Here is a 17,902-nt window from a genome sequence, read left to right as displayed (position 1 = left end):
CGAGTGTATACTTCGTTCCTAAAGCTCTTCCTGCTACCATTGCTCCTCCTCTTCGACCAACATGCGGACAGCAATCCTTCTCGCTTTCGGTGCTGTACTTGCAGCACAGGCTTTCCCACATTCTGGAGATACGAATGTCGTCGAATCCATGATCCGTGAAGTCCGGGCCGTTGCTCCCGATGATTTGGCTGATCTTATAACCAAAGGTAAGGATAACCAAATATTTCATTTAAATAAATACAATCACAATCGTTTTAACATACTTATAATATATTATATATAACAACAAATGTACGTTCGTATGAACATGAAGTACGTATATGCGACTGGACTTAGCATTTGAAAATTTGAATAAACCTTATGTATGTTAAGTGAGGTCTAACTGTAACCATTGCTGTCAATGATTTGGATGATAATTTAATTAAAAATAGACACAAACATATATTTAATCTATTATATAATAACATCATTGTCCTATTTAAGTAGTTTTTACTTAATGGTAAACTGACGACAACAGTGTACGTATGTGCGAATGAAGAGACATATATGTACAGAAATTGTCTAATTTAATACGACAAATTGAGTCAACTGAGGTATGATTGTAATTACTGCAATTAATATATTTTTCAAGTCTAAGATCTGTATTACGCAACGAGATACGAAACATTTCTAATTGAAAGAGATTTAAACGATAATGCGGTTTTTCGCTTGGCGACGCGTTAAATTACTATTACAATACCGCTTTCTTCGTCATATTCCAAACATGTTTGTTTAAATCAATTGTTTCATAATACTTTCATGTATTACTTAATAATACTAAAAAATCTATATATTAAGCAATCAACAATTTCAGTACAGAAACTATTTGTTTCATAGATTTCATTTAAATTTGTAAAGAAATTATTAACGAAACATTGAAAATATACCCAATTCATTAATATTTATAGACAAGTAACTGATAATGTTCTCATTTGTTACATAATATTGTACATTATACTTAACACCTATTTGTGCTACGCAAGTAACGTGTCATGTAAGTATTTTCAAGGACTAAGGTAATAAGTCCCTTGAAACCTTTATACTTACATCAACACATAGAATGGATGTTAATTTTATATAATAAATATCCGGTTAAGGAATAAAATTTAACCATTATTTTGCTATGAATTCAAATACGATTTAACTAAAGATTTTGCTTAATCTTCAAATTAGTCAATCTTCTCTTTATAATAATGATGCTCATCATTATCTTCTATTTAATTAGACTGTTATATATTATGATTTGTCAAAAATACTGAAATGTTTTATTATATAAAGCAATAAATATATTATTTATCGGTGGGAATCGCAAGGCCGACAACCGATATACAAGTCAATCAAAATCCCGACGTTCGAAATCTCGACTGTATCGAAATCTCGACTGTATCGAAATCTCGACTGTATCGAAATCTTGACTATAACAAAATCCCGACAACCATAATCCCGACTATATCAAAATCCCGACTATATTGAAAATGTCTACAATAATATTTTTAGTCAGTTTTAAATTGTTATTAATAATGTATAACAACAATTAATAATCTATTTGTATTTGAGATTATTTCATAATGTTAAGGTTTATTATGAATAATTCAACAAAATCAATTAAATTATTGTTATTAATAATAAAAATGTAGCACAAGGTGACTACTCTCCGAAATAATTTAAAAATGATATTGTAGAAATTTTGATATAGTCGGGATTATGATTGTCGAGATTTTGATACAGTTGGGATTTCGGTTCTCGGGATTTCCATAGACGGTAATTCGGTTATCGCACTTTCAATATAGACCCATTATTTATATGCAATTCGCTTACATTTCTAGTAATAATTGTTCATTTGGTTGCATATATCAAAATTGAAAAGAAATCAATTTATTATTGTGTAACATTGATGCGCGAGACTTAAAATATTATCAGCCGAAATAGCTCAGTTGGGAGAGCGTTAGACTGAAGATCTAAAGGTCCCTGGTTCGATCCCTGGTTTCGGCAATTAATTTTATTTGAATACGTCACAACACCTATAAAGTACAACTCCTACCTATTTTTATAAATTGTGTGTCATGTTATCAATTGTTCTATTAATCTAAGCTTTACTTATGATTGAATTGATTACTAGAAATATCTATAGATTACAACCATGCTATTTCATTCAGTTTAGTTTATCCCTTTTCGAATCTATATTTAACATAGATTTCATTATTTTGTATGTTTATAATTGCTTTTCGTGTACAAATATCTAAGTTAAAGACATCAATTTGTTAGCACGGTCTGCACTTATTTAATGTAAATTCTTTTAAACTATGATCCGTAATACGTACAATATTATTCACTTGACCGAACTAACGTACAAGTATTTGACTTTAATTTTCATCTTGATTTGGATATGTAGTTGATTACGTTATGTAGAAATAACTCAGTTTATTGAAAAAGATTTGTAGAATCTTAATAGAAAATGTGTCTCCAAGTAGTATAGTAATTTATTGTTATGTTCGTTAATACGTACATTATTATTTAATGTGACTGAATGAACCTATTTGTACATGCATATGGGAATTTAATATCTGATTATAGTACATTCGCTTAGTGTATGGCAATTTGTGTATACAATATGTACGTTAACCAAGCGCAGAGTTTAGTTGTTATTGATACTTAGTCTATGAAATAATTAAATTAGGTATTAAGATTAGATGACTTTGAATAATAAAATACTAACTTATTCTTATTTATATGCAATTAATTCGAAACCATAATTAACAAATGTATTAAGTAATTAAGGATCACTAATTTACTTTGGATGTTTTGCAGATACTAAGAAAGCGTTTTTGCACACTTACGGTGACGACGATGACAACGAGCAAGGATACAACAAGAAGGTTGATGATGAAGGGGGTAAAGGTTACAAGCACTTTGATAGTTACCACAAGAAGGACAGTGACAAATACGGGTTCGAAACTCAGACGGCGTTTGGGAAAGGCGAAGGATCCGAGACGGAGGCTGGAAGTAAATCCGGAAAGTACAGCGAGACGAAGGAAGACGATGGAGAAGCTGGTAATCAATGTGCAATTATAAATGGAGACAATACAAATTGCCTTAATCCACTTAAAACGATTACAGATAAGAGCGAGGATACAGAGGAGGACGATGCTGACGATGAGGACGAAGAGGAAACGAAACACTCGTACAAAGTTGTCGAGGATGTAGATGAGTGAGTATCGTAAACAAAAGTAGTGCTCTATGCAGATCAACAAAATGTTTTCGTTCCGACCAATTCCAATTGTTGTTTCCTTTCATCCTAACATTTTGTGATTTTAACCTGAATGTTGTTTTATTTACGTTTTTATTTTTGTTTTTGGAACGGAATAAAATTGCATTTCATTGAAATGTGAACTGTTTTTGCACAAAGGAAATTCGAACATCAAATATATAATATTCGGCTTTTACCGCTGTTCCAACTTACACCACAATAAATGTAATTACAGCTTTGTTCGGTAAACTGACATTCAATAACGTTTCAAAACTACGATTAAATTATATAAATATCAAGCACACTTCAGTTCCATTTTTATTATTCTAGACACTTAATTAAAATCATAATTTCGTACTGGCTTTAAGCGACGCCATTATTTCATGAAATCTGAAATGTTATGAACACATTTCACGCGATTCGAGTTTCATGGGTTTTAGGAACGGAAGAAAGGAAAGGCGTCGCGTTTAAAATAATTATGTGGCTTAGGCCCGACAGATGTGAGCCAAATCCTGTGTCTTCCAAGTGGACAGCATGTAAGTCCATCCTCAGAACTATTCAAATCCGGCTAGCTTCCTGACATCCAACTAAATTCTGATACAACTACATTTATTACAGATTTTCAACTCTAAAAGGGTTTTACTGTAACATGTTTTAGGTCATTCATATATGACAGATTGTTTCGTTAGTTTTCTAACCACAAATCAAGTCATTTTATTTTAAAGCATCGACTATACTAATCATTATAGACTATCTACAAATGATTCCGTTACTAAAAATAGTCACTAGTTACGCAACTCAAACAACATACACGAGGATCCATAATAGTAATGCAATCTAAAATTTCATTCAAAAAAACTTTGTATTACGAAAGCAGTTTCATCTCTATTTTGTTTTTCTGATAATAGAAATAACATAGTATTTTGATAATCTATAATCTCACATCAACGCTTTTAAATACTTTAAAAAATTAAACAAATATATTTTCTTATTTCGTTTAAAATTACTGCATCTTGAAGATATAATAATGTTATATAATAATTCATAATGTCATTCAAAATTATTCAGAAATACAAGGATGAATATAACAATAAATGTTACTTTACTTAATATTCTTATATAAATATATAAGAAATCCCAGTAGTTTTACATAAATATAATCATTTCTTTTACATGACAAAATTAGTTTCACTTGGAACTAAGATTTGATGAGTGCGCCATCACAATAGATATGTATGTATAATCGAAATCTCTTGTGTAAAGGATAGGACGAATATATCCGCCTCTCGTCTTCAAAGGGAGTTTAACATTTCTATACAATAATAATAAAATAAAAAGACAACTGTTGCAAACGGCTATTGTCTTTCTGCCCTTAGTTTAATAATAACTAAATTCTATAAAATTAAACATTACAGTTATTCTCGAAATTTATTACGTAACTACGTAATGTTAAAAATGACAAATTAATTTTATGTATAATAATATATGTATAATATGTATATATAATATATGTGTATATAATATATGTAATTATGTATAAATATATAAATTATATGATTAGTAGAAAATTAATCAATTTTTATTTAAGCATTGGTCAAAATCTGACTCTTATATTACTTATAATTAATTAAAACTTTATTTTTAAAAAATGAACAAGTTATAATCTCAAATTAAATTACTTACATAAGCCTTTGAGTGAATCAAATTTTATATTAAATTGATGTTAAATATTATATAATAGATCATAATACTGCTAAGCACTTAATCCCTCTTTACTAACTTTATCAAATGCGTGGAAACTTTCCGATACAAGTATATAATTTATGAAACATGCTCGATAAAGCATCTTTATTGATGCGAAAATACGTTTATTATTTACAAAGAACGAATAAAAATAAACGACTTTATCGCATGGTTTGCGACTGGATATCCACAGTGATGAACTCGATTATTTCGAAAAAATAAAATAAAATCACAAGTTCCGTATGTTTCAATCGTCGTCGTATTTTTACTTTTATCTTTCCTGTCTAGATAATATGCAATTTTATTTTATGAATGTTTCCATACATTGTAACCATTTAAATATGTATTACTACTTACTCGTATTAGAATTTCAGTTATTGATTTTTTTTTATCAGCGATTTTGTTTTAATCTTAAAATATCGTTTCTTTTTAGAAGAAAGTACATATTATTTAATACAAATTTATAAAATATAAAATACTACTTTTCTATTGAAGACGTCAATTGAGTACTTGATGCTTAACAAAAGTTAAGCAACGTGATGAGTGAATGTATTAGGAATATGCACGACTCTAGTATAATCATATTGGAGGAAAATCTACTAACATATAATATTGGTCATTTTATGGAATTTGTCAATTGGGTACTTGATGTTTAACATCTCACAAAAGTTAAGCAACGTGATGGGTGCGATTATTAGTAACTGAAGGACTTGAGGGTAGAGATCTATTAACTTATAATAGTGGTCTTTTTATACAATATATCAATTCAGTACTTGATGTTTGACATTTCACAAAAAATAAGCAACGTGATGGATGCGATTATTAGTATCTGAAGGACTTAAGGGTAGAGACCTATTAACTTATAATAGTCGCCTTTTATGTAATACATCAATGCAGTACTTCATGTTTAACTTTTCACAAAAGTTAAACAACGTGATGGGTGAGTTTATTAAGAACTAAAATAGTTAAGGGTTGAAACCTATTAACTTATAATAGTCGCCTTTTATGCAATACATCAATTCAGTACTTGATGTTTCACATTTCAAAAGTTAAGCAACGTAATGGGTGAGTTTATTAGAAAGTGAAGGAGTTAAGGGTTGAAACCTATTAACTTATAATAGTGACCTTGATTGATGCAATACATCAATTTAGTACTTGATTTTTGACATTTCACAAAAGTTAAGCAATGGGTGAATTTATTAGAAATATGCATGACTGAATAATAATTTATGATCATTTTGGAAGGATATGTAATACCTTACAATTACAGAATACATCAATTTGGTACTTCATATTTAACATCTTAGAGAAGTTAGGCAACATGATGGGTGACTAATACCTTTGCAATCTCAAAATAAGTTAAATCTTTATTAGAAATATACACTTCATAGTTAATGACAATTTGACAAAACTCCCCAAGAATTTTAATTACTTCTGTAAATCATTTAGACATTTTCCTTAACTATTATCAAAATCAGCTGTTAAATATCAAATACAGAATTATTGCTTCATCATCAACAGTACATAAACACATTATTTGATCATTCATAGATCGCAGTTAAATAGATGATTTTAACAACGCAATGGATTATCACAATGATTGTGTAATGTGATACGCAATGTCGGCTATTCGAAGGTTTATTTAATTAAATCACTGTGTAAATGAGATTATCCAATCCAAACGTATTTTTTCAATTGAGTAAATTATCCGATAAATGCACATACAATATGTATGATTTTCTAAAACCAAAAGTTTAACTTTATAAATATTTTATCAATTACAACTACTTTCTAGTAAATTTAAAATCTAAGAAGAATGTTAAATTTTAAATATAATTTTCATAAATAATGGAAGACAAAAAATTACTACATTTTAATATTGTTTATTTTTTATGAAATAAAGAATCATATTTAGATTCACATTTTACCGTTTTTTCATTACTTTTTTAAAAAATCGACTTTAAAATGCTTATTTTTCAATTTCAACAAATGTGAAGTATTATACCAAGAGTGATGATTTAAATTTTATATCAAATAATCGTGTATGTTCAATAATTAATGTTTTATTCTATGAAGGAATTTGTAAAAAAATATTATTTTATGTAATGTAGTAGCAGGTAGTTATGTTAGTATTTATTTATGATTGCAGTTACGAAGCGATAAAAAAATATCGATGTTTATATATTTATAAATAATGGATGATAGCATTACTGCAATATTTATAAAGTGCAGACAGTCTCTATCAGCTGCAGAAATCAAACATATTTCATGCGTTATACAAAAAAAAATGTTTTTATATGTAAACATGTTGCGATAAATATTATTATTTAATTAAAATGGATTTAAAAATAATAATTTATTGTACTATATGGAGGTACAAAGTACTAAAGTAATGATAAATTATTAAAAATACAAAAATAATGTAAATAAATCACGAAAACAGAATTAATTTCCACGAATAAACAAAGGAAGAAAAAAAATAGATAAGTTAATCCTCGGGAAATAAATAATTTATAATATTTAGAAAATTAAAGGAAACGAGGGAAAAAATGATTAATGTATTTTGTATCGATCAACAGGGACGGTGAGAGTGGACATTACACCGAAGGATCCGAAGGATACAATTCGTCAGGTAACGGTTTTTATTTTAATATCATCCTATTTTAGTTGTAGATAATCGTTTTTTGATATATATTCAATAAATTGTTTTGTTGTTGACAGATGTATTAAAATTATATATTAATTATCTGGTTACGTAATGATAATAAAAAAATAAAGTGTCAATCAAATTTTGACAGTTGGAAAATAACATAAAGCTTGTTTGGTTCATGATCAAGAACAAAGAAAGTTTCAATGACATTTTGACAATTGTAGGAAAATGACTTAATGTTTTATTCATTATATACGTAATGGTAATAAACAAAAAATGTGTTAATCAAATTTTGACAGTTGTAGGAAAATGACAGAAAGCTTCTCTAGTTACATAATGATAATGAACACAGAAAGAGTCAATGAAATTTTGTAGGAAATTGTACAATTGTAGGAAAATGTTGTAATGCTAGACTCCCTAGATAAAAAAAAGTTTACATCAGATTTTAACAGTTGCAGGAAAATGACAAAAAGCTTCTCTAGTTATGTAATGACAATGAACAAAGAAAAGGTCAATGAAATTTTGACAATTGTAGGAAAATGTCTTATTACTATCTTATACTCTCTAGATATAAAAAGTTTCAATCAAATGTTGACAGTTGTAGAAAAATGACAGGAAGCTTTTCTAGTTATATAATTATAATGAACAAAGAAAGTGTCAATGAATTTTTGACAATTGTAAGAAAATGACTTGATGCTAGACTGCCTAGATAAAAAATGTTTCAATCAAATTTTGACAGTTGCAAGAAATTTGAAAGTAAGCTTCTCTAGTTTTATAATGATAATAAACAAAGTAAGTGTCAATGCAATTTAGTCAATTGTAGGAAAATATCTTATTACTATACTATCTAGATATAAAAAAAATTCAATCAAATGTTGACAGTTGTAGGAAAATGATAAGAAGCTTTCCTAGTTATATAATAATGTTGAACAAAGAAAGAGCCAATGAGAATGGATAAAGTGTCAATAAAATTTTGAAAATTGTAGGAAAGTGACTTAATGTTATATTCCTTAAAAACGTAATAATAATGAACAAAAAAGTGCTAATCAAATTTTGACAGTTGTAGGAAAATGACATAAAGCTTATCTGATTACATTAGGAATAAATACATTGTTAATCAAAATTCTAATCCAGGGTATAATGATAATGTTAAGTAAATTCGTAGCTAAAATTCGTGTATAATATTCAAATCTTGATAACTATTTATTATTATAGCTTTATCCACTACTTCCATTTGGGGATTTTTGATTATTCCCTTATATGTAACATTTATCTAACTATTGTTAGGTTTTAGAGAAAAACTTTGATTAATATGTGGATAATCCATATAATTAAACAAATTTCTACTACTAATATAAATATGATTTTGTATTTACTACGTAAATTTTAAGTCAAACAATTCAAATATATAGATTTATCCTTCAATTGTTTCAATATTATTTTGTAAACTAAATATTAAGTCATTTTCTATTTGTTTATGTAATTATAAATTATTAGTTTCTAATTGACAGGAATTTGAATGATTTCCAAGCAAGTTAAAAAGGAGATACGAAATTGTCCTATTCGCATTAGCTTAATTACGAAATGCAGCGGAATTGATAATTTTCCACGTGCGTTCATTGCATTAACATTATCGGTGCTAATTACGGTCTGATTGTGTATGCAAACTCATAATTGGTAGGAATCCATTGATTCGAAACGATCCACAAACATATGCCAATCCAAACCAAATATTAGTTAACAGCAATAAATTTGCGCAAAGCTCTATTGTAACAACACTAATCAACGAATATTTTTAATCAGCAGATTTCAACGGTGATGATGACGACAGTGAATCCAAGTCTTACCACCCAATCGAAGCAGATGAAGACGACGAAGACGATGATGATCAGTAGAAATGTTACCAATTTACAAGAGTTGTTATAAATAAATAAAACTGTTGAATATTAAAACCAAAAGCTTTCATTAAAATCATCATTTCTTTAAAAAAAGAGCATATAAACAAGTTAATTAAACTTGAAGGAAGTAACAGCAAAAAAATAAGTTATATGATGAAAATAATAAAATGCAATGTGTATTTATTCTCTTGCAAGCAAATGCGGATTAAAAAAGAAATGCAATTTGCATGTAAATGAAGAAGTCAATTAAGTCGAAAGCAATTATTGCGGAAAGAGTGGCGCCTCTTCCTATGCAGCGAAGGAAGTCACCGAGAATAAAAAAAAATTGTGCCGACGGATGAAGATGAATAAGGAAAAAGCATTTGAGGGCGGGAAAAGTTCAAAATTAATTTTAGCAAATGACTGGAATTCGGACGGAATCAATCTGAAACAATTCCGTCTGCAATTAGATTTTTTTGGGAAGGGGGAGAAGGGTTGAGAAGCGTAAGGGATGGCGTAGGGCGAGGAAACTTTTTAATCCTTTATCATTTTGCCCGCAACATCGTGCCGGATATGAAAAAAAGGACCGCCGTTATCTCTTCCGTTCTTGTGATTTCGTCCATTTGCGGAACTTGCTTTAAAATAATTACGAAACTTTGAAACTTATCGATTCAATCATTCTGCGTGTCAGCCATTCAGATCATGATTTTTTAAGATTTTTTTTTATTTATATACATTTTTCACTTTAATTTATTATTTTTATTATTTGTTTTCTTATACTTATAAGAAACTTAACTTCGTTTCTTTCGGCACGCTCCTTGGAACCGGTATTTTGAGCGGGCTTGTTGGTTTTTTTTGTTGTTCTATGTATTCTAATTGTGATTTTGCATCCAATTCATCATTTTTGTTTTGATTTTTTTCAATGTTATTTTCCCTTTTTATTTCCTCTGGGACCCTGTTATAGTGTATAACGCCCTGCACCAGCAAACTCTTGTTCATTATATCGGTTGAATTTTTTCTATCATTATATTTCGTCTTGTTTTCGTGTTGTGATCATGGGTGTCGCAGTCGCATTTCGTTTTTTTTTATTAAATCAGGCTTTATTGAATATTACATATTTTTTATGAAAATCTCATCTATTAATAAATTGTTTTAGATTTTTTTTCTAGATGTATTAAGGTTATCGTGGGGCCCCAAGCACCAGTTAAGTTAAGAATCTATTTTAAATATTTTTCAGTTTTCCATGAATTCGTGGGCCCCAATAGTCTCGTGAGCCCTAAAAGTCTCGAGAGCCCCAAAACACTCTAGGCCTAATGTATTTAGTATGCATGTATTTAGTTTATCCATTAGTCCGGTTTTAAACAGTCCGAGTGGATTCGATTACATGTGAGGCTTAAATTAATTTAATTAAAATTTTAGAAAAAAATCATAACAAATATAATATTAATAACAATGTAAACATATTTTTATCAGAATATAGAATATAAAGAAAATATAAAAATTTTATGATGTTTTTTTAAAACATTCTGATCAATAATTTTTGGAAATGATAATTCTGATTAATAAAATGCGAGAGATTGGCTTAAATTATCTTAAAAACAAGGAATATTAATAAATACGTAATAAATTATTGAATTTGTAATTGTACAAATCTTAAAAATAATTTAATTCTTCCTTATACAAAATATAAATAATTTAGCAATTCTTACAATCAAAATCTAGAAATATTAATAAGGAAAATTAATTGACAGTTCTAATTACAGTAAGACGTTCCGTTCCAAAGGGTTGTTCGTAAGTCGAATTTGTTCGTTAGTCGGGGGAATTTAAAAATATTCAAAATATACTTATCTTACCACACTTTATCATCACTGACTGCATAAATTACTTACTATTACTTTTGAATGTGAACATCACAATTATTTAATAAAAGCCAAACGAAACAAATGCAACAAAACAGATAATCTTCCAAAAATATTATATTTTATTAAAGAAATTATCAATTTTTGTTCGGATAGTTAATTTTGTTATCACTATATATCTCCTACTAACAAGTTAGAGCTTTTAGGATTTTGTTCGTAAGTCCGGGAGTTTAAATTGTTTTATGAATTTACAACAAAATTTACAACTGTTTACATTATAAATTAAATAATGTTCTAAAGATTAGGAATATTTGAGCAAAACTGTAAAAATTTAATATATTAGCGTTAGTTCCATTAATGACGATTAAATAACATCTAAAGGTGCATCAACGATTAACAAAATCATTAAGCTTACAAATTATCTAAGATAATCTTGAAATTGACTGTATCAATCGCCTTACAAAGGTCATTGAAATTAATATTGATCTTTTATAAAAAAGTATAACAAAATATAATTTTAGGTCATTAATAAGTTTTGATCAATTTGATGATATTTAATGACTTTTGATGAATATATGCTGCTCTTCGTTGAGTTAAATGCGGCTCCTATAAACATTGAAATCTATGTACTTAATACTATGTATATTAAAGCTTTATTTTCTGGCTAAATGAACGACAACCTCACATATACGTCACCCTTTAACAATTACAAAAGTTTTTTAAATCGTCAAAAAAGTGGCTTTATAATGAATGGCTCTATGAAAAACCTGAATACAGCTCTCATTGACCTGACTATCTGTGCTCACCTTTTGTTTTGATGAATTTGATGATATATAATGACTTTTGATGAACATATGCGGCTCTTCGTTGAGTTAAGTGCGTCTCCTATTAAAAATTGAAATCCGTGTATTTAATGCTATGTGTATTAAAGTAGATTTAATATATATGAAAAACCTGAATGCAGCTCTCATTCACCTGACTATCCGTGCTCACTCTTGATATATATATAATTCAAGTATACACATGATATTTTCATTTCCTTTTTATTATTCCATCATAAATTATGTACAGTCTAATGCAGTATACAATAAATATATTCATAAGTATGAAACAAATATAGTAATCCCAGATATATTTTAATCACTTTAGTACGTTTTATGTTTTATGAATTAAATGGTACATTTAAAACTTATTATGTGTTTTATTATATAATTATTATATAATATATAATGCATAGCATAGAATGGATGATACAAAGAGAAAAAAAATGCATTTCAATGTATAAAATAAATATACAACAAAAAAACCATGCCTATTCTTTTTATGAAGTTTTCTAAAATTGTTACAATATTAATTGATTATTAACAAACAAATATTATGAAAGAAAAAACTTTTTGTGTTATACATATAAATTATTAGAATTCATAAAAATGATTTAATGAGCTTTTTGTGTCTTAAAATTATTCCAATATAATATGCATAAAATTTGAGAAAAACGTGTTGAATGATTTATTAATTGATATTGTAGGCATTATAAATTAATATTCAACAAATTCAGTGTTTATAGCCAAAAGACAACTAAAATCTATTTGACAATCAAGTAAACATTATTTATTAGATTTTACTGTCGTATTTTAATCCACTTTTATAATATTTTTATAAATATAGAAAAAAAACATGTATAATATAAATTGATATTGGTAACGTCTAGGCAACAAAGTTATTAAAAGTTATACAATTAATTGACATTTATTTTAATAATGTAATAACTATTGTCTAAGCGGAATTATCGAATTATAGAATCCAACTTATCTATTCATCTACCCCACACAACAATTAGTATGAAGTACGTGATGATAAAGCGTGCTTATCTAGTACGTGCGCTCCGTCTCATCTTATCGAAAATTGATTATGCAAATTGAGGTACCGGGATTCAATTTGAGCCTAATACGAACGAAAAAAAAACGAATGTAAATACTTGGGCTAATTACAGGATACATATTGTATACCTGCACGTCGAGGTGTACTTTTTTGTCGGTGTTATTGTTCGTTTATACCTCCGGGGATTTTCTTATCGAAAGAACGACGCGTAGGTCATTATCAGTAAGATTAAATTTGTTGTCAGAGGAGGTGGATGTGTTTGCCGCAATAAAACTAGAAGGTGCACATTGCATTGACCCAGAACGGATTGTCACTCTGCTCGGTGTATCATATTGCTCTGAGCCATGGGACATCATCATGAGAAGAACGAAACAAACCATGAGCATCAAAAGAAGAATCATCATGAAACGGAAGTGGACACCTACTTTTCAGATAACAAAATCCATATACCAGAAACTGAAAAGGTAAAATTTATCAATTACTTTTAGTGTCAATTATTAATTGTGTTATTTTTCTACAGACAGGATTTAGTTTCCGGAAGCTATGGGCCTTCACCGGTCCAGGTTTCCTTATGTCCATAGCTTATTTGGATCCGGGAAACATTGAGAGCGATCTGCAATCTGGAACCATAGCGAAGAATAAGCTGTTGTGGATATTATTGGGAGCTACGATCTTGGGTCTAGTTATGCAGACTCTGGCTACAAAACTAGGTAAAACTAAAGGCATTATCATTACCGGCTGCTTTCGATTTAACGATCCCACGGTTTATAAATAGCCACACAAAGAATACTTTCGCAAACTCGTTAATTCCGAGCGGAGCGAACTTCGGGCTCGAAGTTTTTAATAATTTAATGCATATCCGAACTATGCAACTCAACAGATGGATGAAGAATTATGAAAAAAAAAATTAAATAAAATAAAATAAAACGCAACGGAAGAAGAACAAAGATGTGGGGTGTGGGGGTAGAGGAAATGGCTCGAACTTCCTTTTAATTAACACATTTTCTCCCGCATTCATTAACAGGTTGGATTTTCATATTGCAATTAAATTTTGTATGGAAATTGCGGAGGACTTAAAGTGCATTAAAAAGTAATTTTAATACTATTCTCATGTTTCTGTCTCGTTTTATTTTTCCAGGAGTGGTGACTGGGCTGCATCTGGCTGAAATGTGCTACAGGCAGTACAAAAAGTTGCCGAGATTGCTTGTCTGGATTATGATTGAAATCGCTGTCATCGGATCGGATATGCAGGAGGTAATCGGAACGGGGATTTCCATCTACCTGTTATCCATGAAAGTGTGAGTTCAATATAACTAAAAAAAATATGCATCAATCATAACCGTTTGTTTCTTAAAGTGTGCCACTGTGGGCGGGATGTTTAATCACTATCGTGGATACTTTCACGTTTCTTTTCTTGGATAAGTATGGTTTGAGGAAGCTGGAGTTTTTCTTTGGATTACTCATTGCAGTGATGGCTGTGACTTTCGGTTACCAATACGTTGTATCCGCGCCTGATCAAGTTGATATACTGAAGGGCATGTTCTATCCTTGGTGCGAGGACTGCGATTCTGGTGCAATCCTGCAGGCTGTTGGTATCGTGGGAGCAGTTATCATGCCCCATAACCTATACCTCCATTCCGCCTTGGTTAAATCCAGGGATATTGATCGCACTAAACCCGAAAAGATTAAGGAAGCTAAATTCTATTACCTCATCGAGAGCAGCATAGCTCTACTCTGCAGCTTCATCATCAACGTCTTCGTTGTATCAGTATTCGCTTACGGACTCTTCGAGACCACCAACAGCGAATTGGTAAACATACCAACAATAATATATAACGATTTTTATTAATTATCCTGGTATTTACAGTTGGATCAGTGCGACGCTCGAGGAATCGACGCGACGGATGTCTTTACAGTAAGGATCCAGTTTCTACAACATAATTATAATTTAATAAAAATATTTATTTTTTAATTAGGGACCACCCGATGAGTACGTATCGGCGGACCTCTACAAAGGCGGTTTCTTCCTGGGCTGCACATTCGGAATGGCTTCCCTGTATATCTGGGCCGTGGGAATATTGGCCGCAGGTCAAAGTTCAACGATGACTGGTACATATGCAGGACAATTCACCATGGAAGGTTTCCTCAACCTGAAATGGGCTCGCTGGAAGCGTGTGTTGTTCACCCGTACCATCGCAATCGTACCAACTTTCCTAACAGCTTTCTACAGCAACATCGAAGATCTCACTGGACTCAATGACATCCTCAATGCAGTCATGAGTGTTCAGCTACCTTTCGCCGTCCTTCCAACCATAGCCTTTACCAGCAACAAGAATATCATGGGCGAATTCGTCAATGGAATGTAAGTAATACAATTTGCCACGTCTTCAAAGAAAACTAACATTGAATATTTTCAGCGTTGTGAAAATTGTTTCGATTTTACTCAGCGTTGTCGTTGTAAGCATCAACATTTTCTTCGTAGTCAGCACAGTCAGCGAACAGAATTTACCAGCAGGAGCAATCGCTGCAATTGGAGTCGTGGGTTTCTTCTATTTGCTATTCTGTCTATACTTGGTGATACATTTAATAGCATCGATGAGTGAAACTGTGGCCAAAATACCGATCATACAGAAATATGTATACGTAGAGGCAGATCACACCTTGAGCTTAAACATCTAAATTTGTATTTAGTTTCTTATTTGACAAGTATTTGATAGACTGCACTTTAAAACCTTTTGATAAACTGTAAAATCAGTTCAAAAAACTGATTTATTTTATTTTCTTGTGCGTTTTACATTAAAACACATCATTCGGGTAGGTTAAGAGAGATTATTATTATTAGATATTAGAATACTCCATAATATTTATAGTTTATACATGATTTTAGAACTGTAGTTTTGTGATATATTAACTTGTAAATAAATAAATCATATTTTATTTTAAAATGTTTATTAATTACAATTTGAGACCATTACATAATTAGAAAATCTTCAAAATTAAAAAAAAGTAGTTTTTTTTAAAATCATATTTTATTGTTTAAAATGCTTGTATTAGGCACCATGATTGAGACCATTAAATAATTAAATTCGGTATCGTGCAGTGTACATTATGCGTTTGCTGAAAAATGAACGTTTTGCATAAAAGTCGTTAAAAATGTTTCCCCCTTTTTGTGTATTTATTTTCTTCGCTTTTTTTATGCCCTTCTTGCGGGGTCGTTATATAAATATGAAAAGAAAAACGAGACGAGCGTAAATATCCTTTGCGATTTAAATAATTTTGATATATATTGGCTGGGATATACATTGTACGCATTTTAATTTTATTCCTCGGGCGATAGAACATAATAAAAGGAGGGTACGCGGAATAACTTAGTAATTGAGAGCGTAAAGTGTATGAAGTCATCTTTGTGACACCAAAGTATTCAATTTTTAATCCACTTTATACTACGTATAGCTACGAACTTTGATGAGGAAGTGTTTACTTGTATATTGTACATATAATAAATATCGTAAAATATTTTTTTTATTTCTTAATTTTCATAATAGTGAAAGCTTTAAATAATTTTAATACACTTTGTATAACTACAAACTTTGATGAAAAAGATGCATATTTGTAGTAAGCTACCTAACACAATATGTAGCCTAGACACAATTTCTCATAAAAAACGCCTTTAACTTCCTAATATTAATGTTCTATCTAAATATACCAAAATTTTATAGTTATATCTAATTTAATATAATAATAATTTTAATAATACATAAGATGAAAAAAAGTACATTTTATACATAAATAAATTCTAACATAAAATAAAAAAAGAACAATTAATAAGCATGTATCAATCGAGGGACATTAGGTATTGAAATAGGGATAATGTGGGATATTTGAGAAAGATATTTGAGTTTCGAGGGACACAGAATTTAGAGACGGAGGCTATGTTGGGACAGGTATCGGTCGAGGAGAGGAACTATTTTGGTTAAATTGAATATACATTTTCAATTATGAACCGAATTTCATTTTACTATGATGGATGGATGATGGAGCTATGATGGACTTTATTATTTTTTACGAGATGATCAAAACTATTCAATAGTAAAAGTAGGTATTTCAATTACTAAATTTATTAAATAATGGATTTCATAATTTTACATCAATATTTGTACATTAACATGAACTATTTGTGTGCTTTCGTGATACTAAATAATTTGTAAATCCATTAGTACACAGTTGAAACACTTACAAGTTGTGGTGAATTATCCATTAAGGCACGTGCCTCATGTGCCTAGATATATTTCCTATAGTATTTAAACTTTATGTTTATTTTTAGTATTCTTAAGGGCACCCAAAATTATTTATTATGAGGACCCAACTATCTTTAATCCGCCACTTCTTACAAGAGTCATTGATAGAGGTAATTATTTTGATTACAGTTTTGTTAGGAATCCTGTAAATGAATACTTCAAGACTATGAAAAATGGAGTGTTTCGTAACGTTATTTGTATTTATTTGTATAGATTTAGTTAAAATTCCATATATTTAGACACATTTTTAAAATTTAATAAAAGTACATAATTACACATTTTGTAGTATACTATACATTATAAACATT

At 29.6% G+C, this 17,902-nt stretch overlaps 2 protein-coding genes and 1 non-coding gene across 3 annotated transcripts; all 3 read left to right on the top strand.

The window, feature by feature from the left end:
* The first annotated feature begins 48 nt into the window (after nucleotides 1-48).
* On the top strand, nucleotides 49-9,574 carry LOC108557450 (nucleolar transcription factor 1-A-like). Its single transcript, XM_017913957.1, has 5 exons — nucleotides 49-206; nucleotides 2,848-3,090; nucleotides 3,157-3,247; nucleotides 7,609-7,661; nucleotides 9,486-9,574. The coding sequence occupies exons 1-5, from the start codon at nucleotides 62-64 to the stop codon at nucleotides 9,572-9,574; spliced, it is 621 nt and encodes a 206-aa protein (XP_017769446.1). The 5' UTR covers nucleotides 49-61.
* On the top strand, nucleotides 1,959-2,031 carry Trnaf-gaa. Its single transcript has one exon. It is a non-coding gene; the product is annotated as a tRNA-Phe (tRNA).
* A 3,852-nt stretch (nucleotides 9,575-13,426) lies between the features above and the next one.
* LOC108557459 (protein Malvolio-like) lies at nucleotides 13,427-16,202 on the top strand. The gene is made up of 7 exons (XM_017913966.1): nucleotides 13,427-13,760; nucleotides 13,817-14,006; nucleotides 14,435-14,594; nucleotides 14,653-15,106; nucleotides 15,164-15,211; nucleotides 15,273-15,658; nucleotides 15,714-16,202. Exons 1-7 carry the CDS (start codon nucleotides 13,641-13,643, stop codon nucleotides 15,973-15,975), a joined length of 1,620 nt encoding a protein of 539 aa, XP_017769455.1. The 5' UTR covers nucleotides 13,427-13,640; the 3' UTR covers nucleotides 15,976-16,202.
* The last annotated feature ends 1,700 nt before the right edge of the window (nucleotides 16,203-17,902 follow it).

Source organism: Nicrophorus vespilloides, unplaced genomic scaffold (assembly GCF_001412225.1).
Source record: "Nicrophorus vespilloides isolate i.1.1-1 unplaced genomic scaffold, Nicve_v1.0, whole genome shotgun sequence".
Lineage (NCBI taxonomy): Eukaryota > Metazoa > Arthropoda > Insecta > Coleoptera > Silphidae > Nicrophorus > Nicrophorus vespilloides.
The sequence above is the reverse complement of the archived record's forward strand: the minus strand, read 5'-3'. Positions and strand labels throughout refer to the sequence as shown.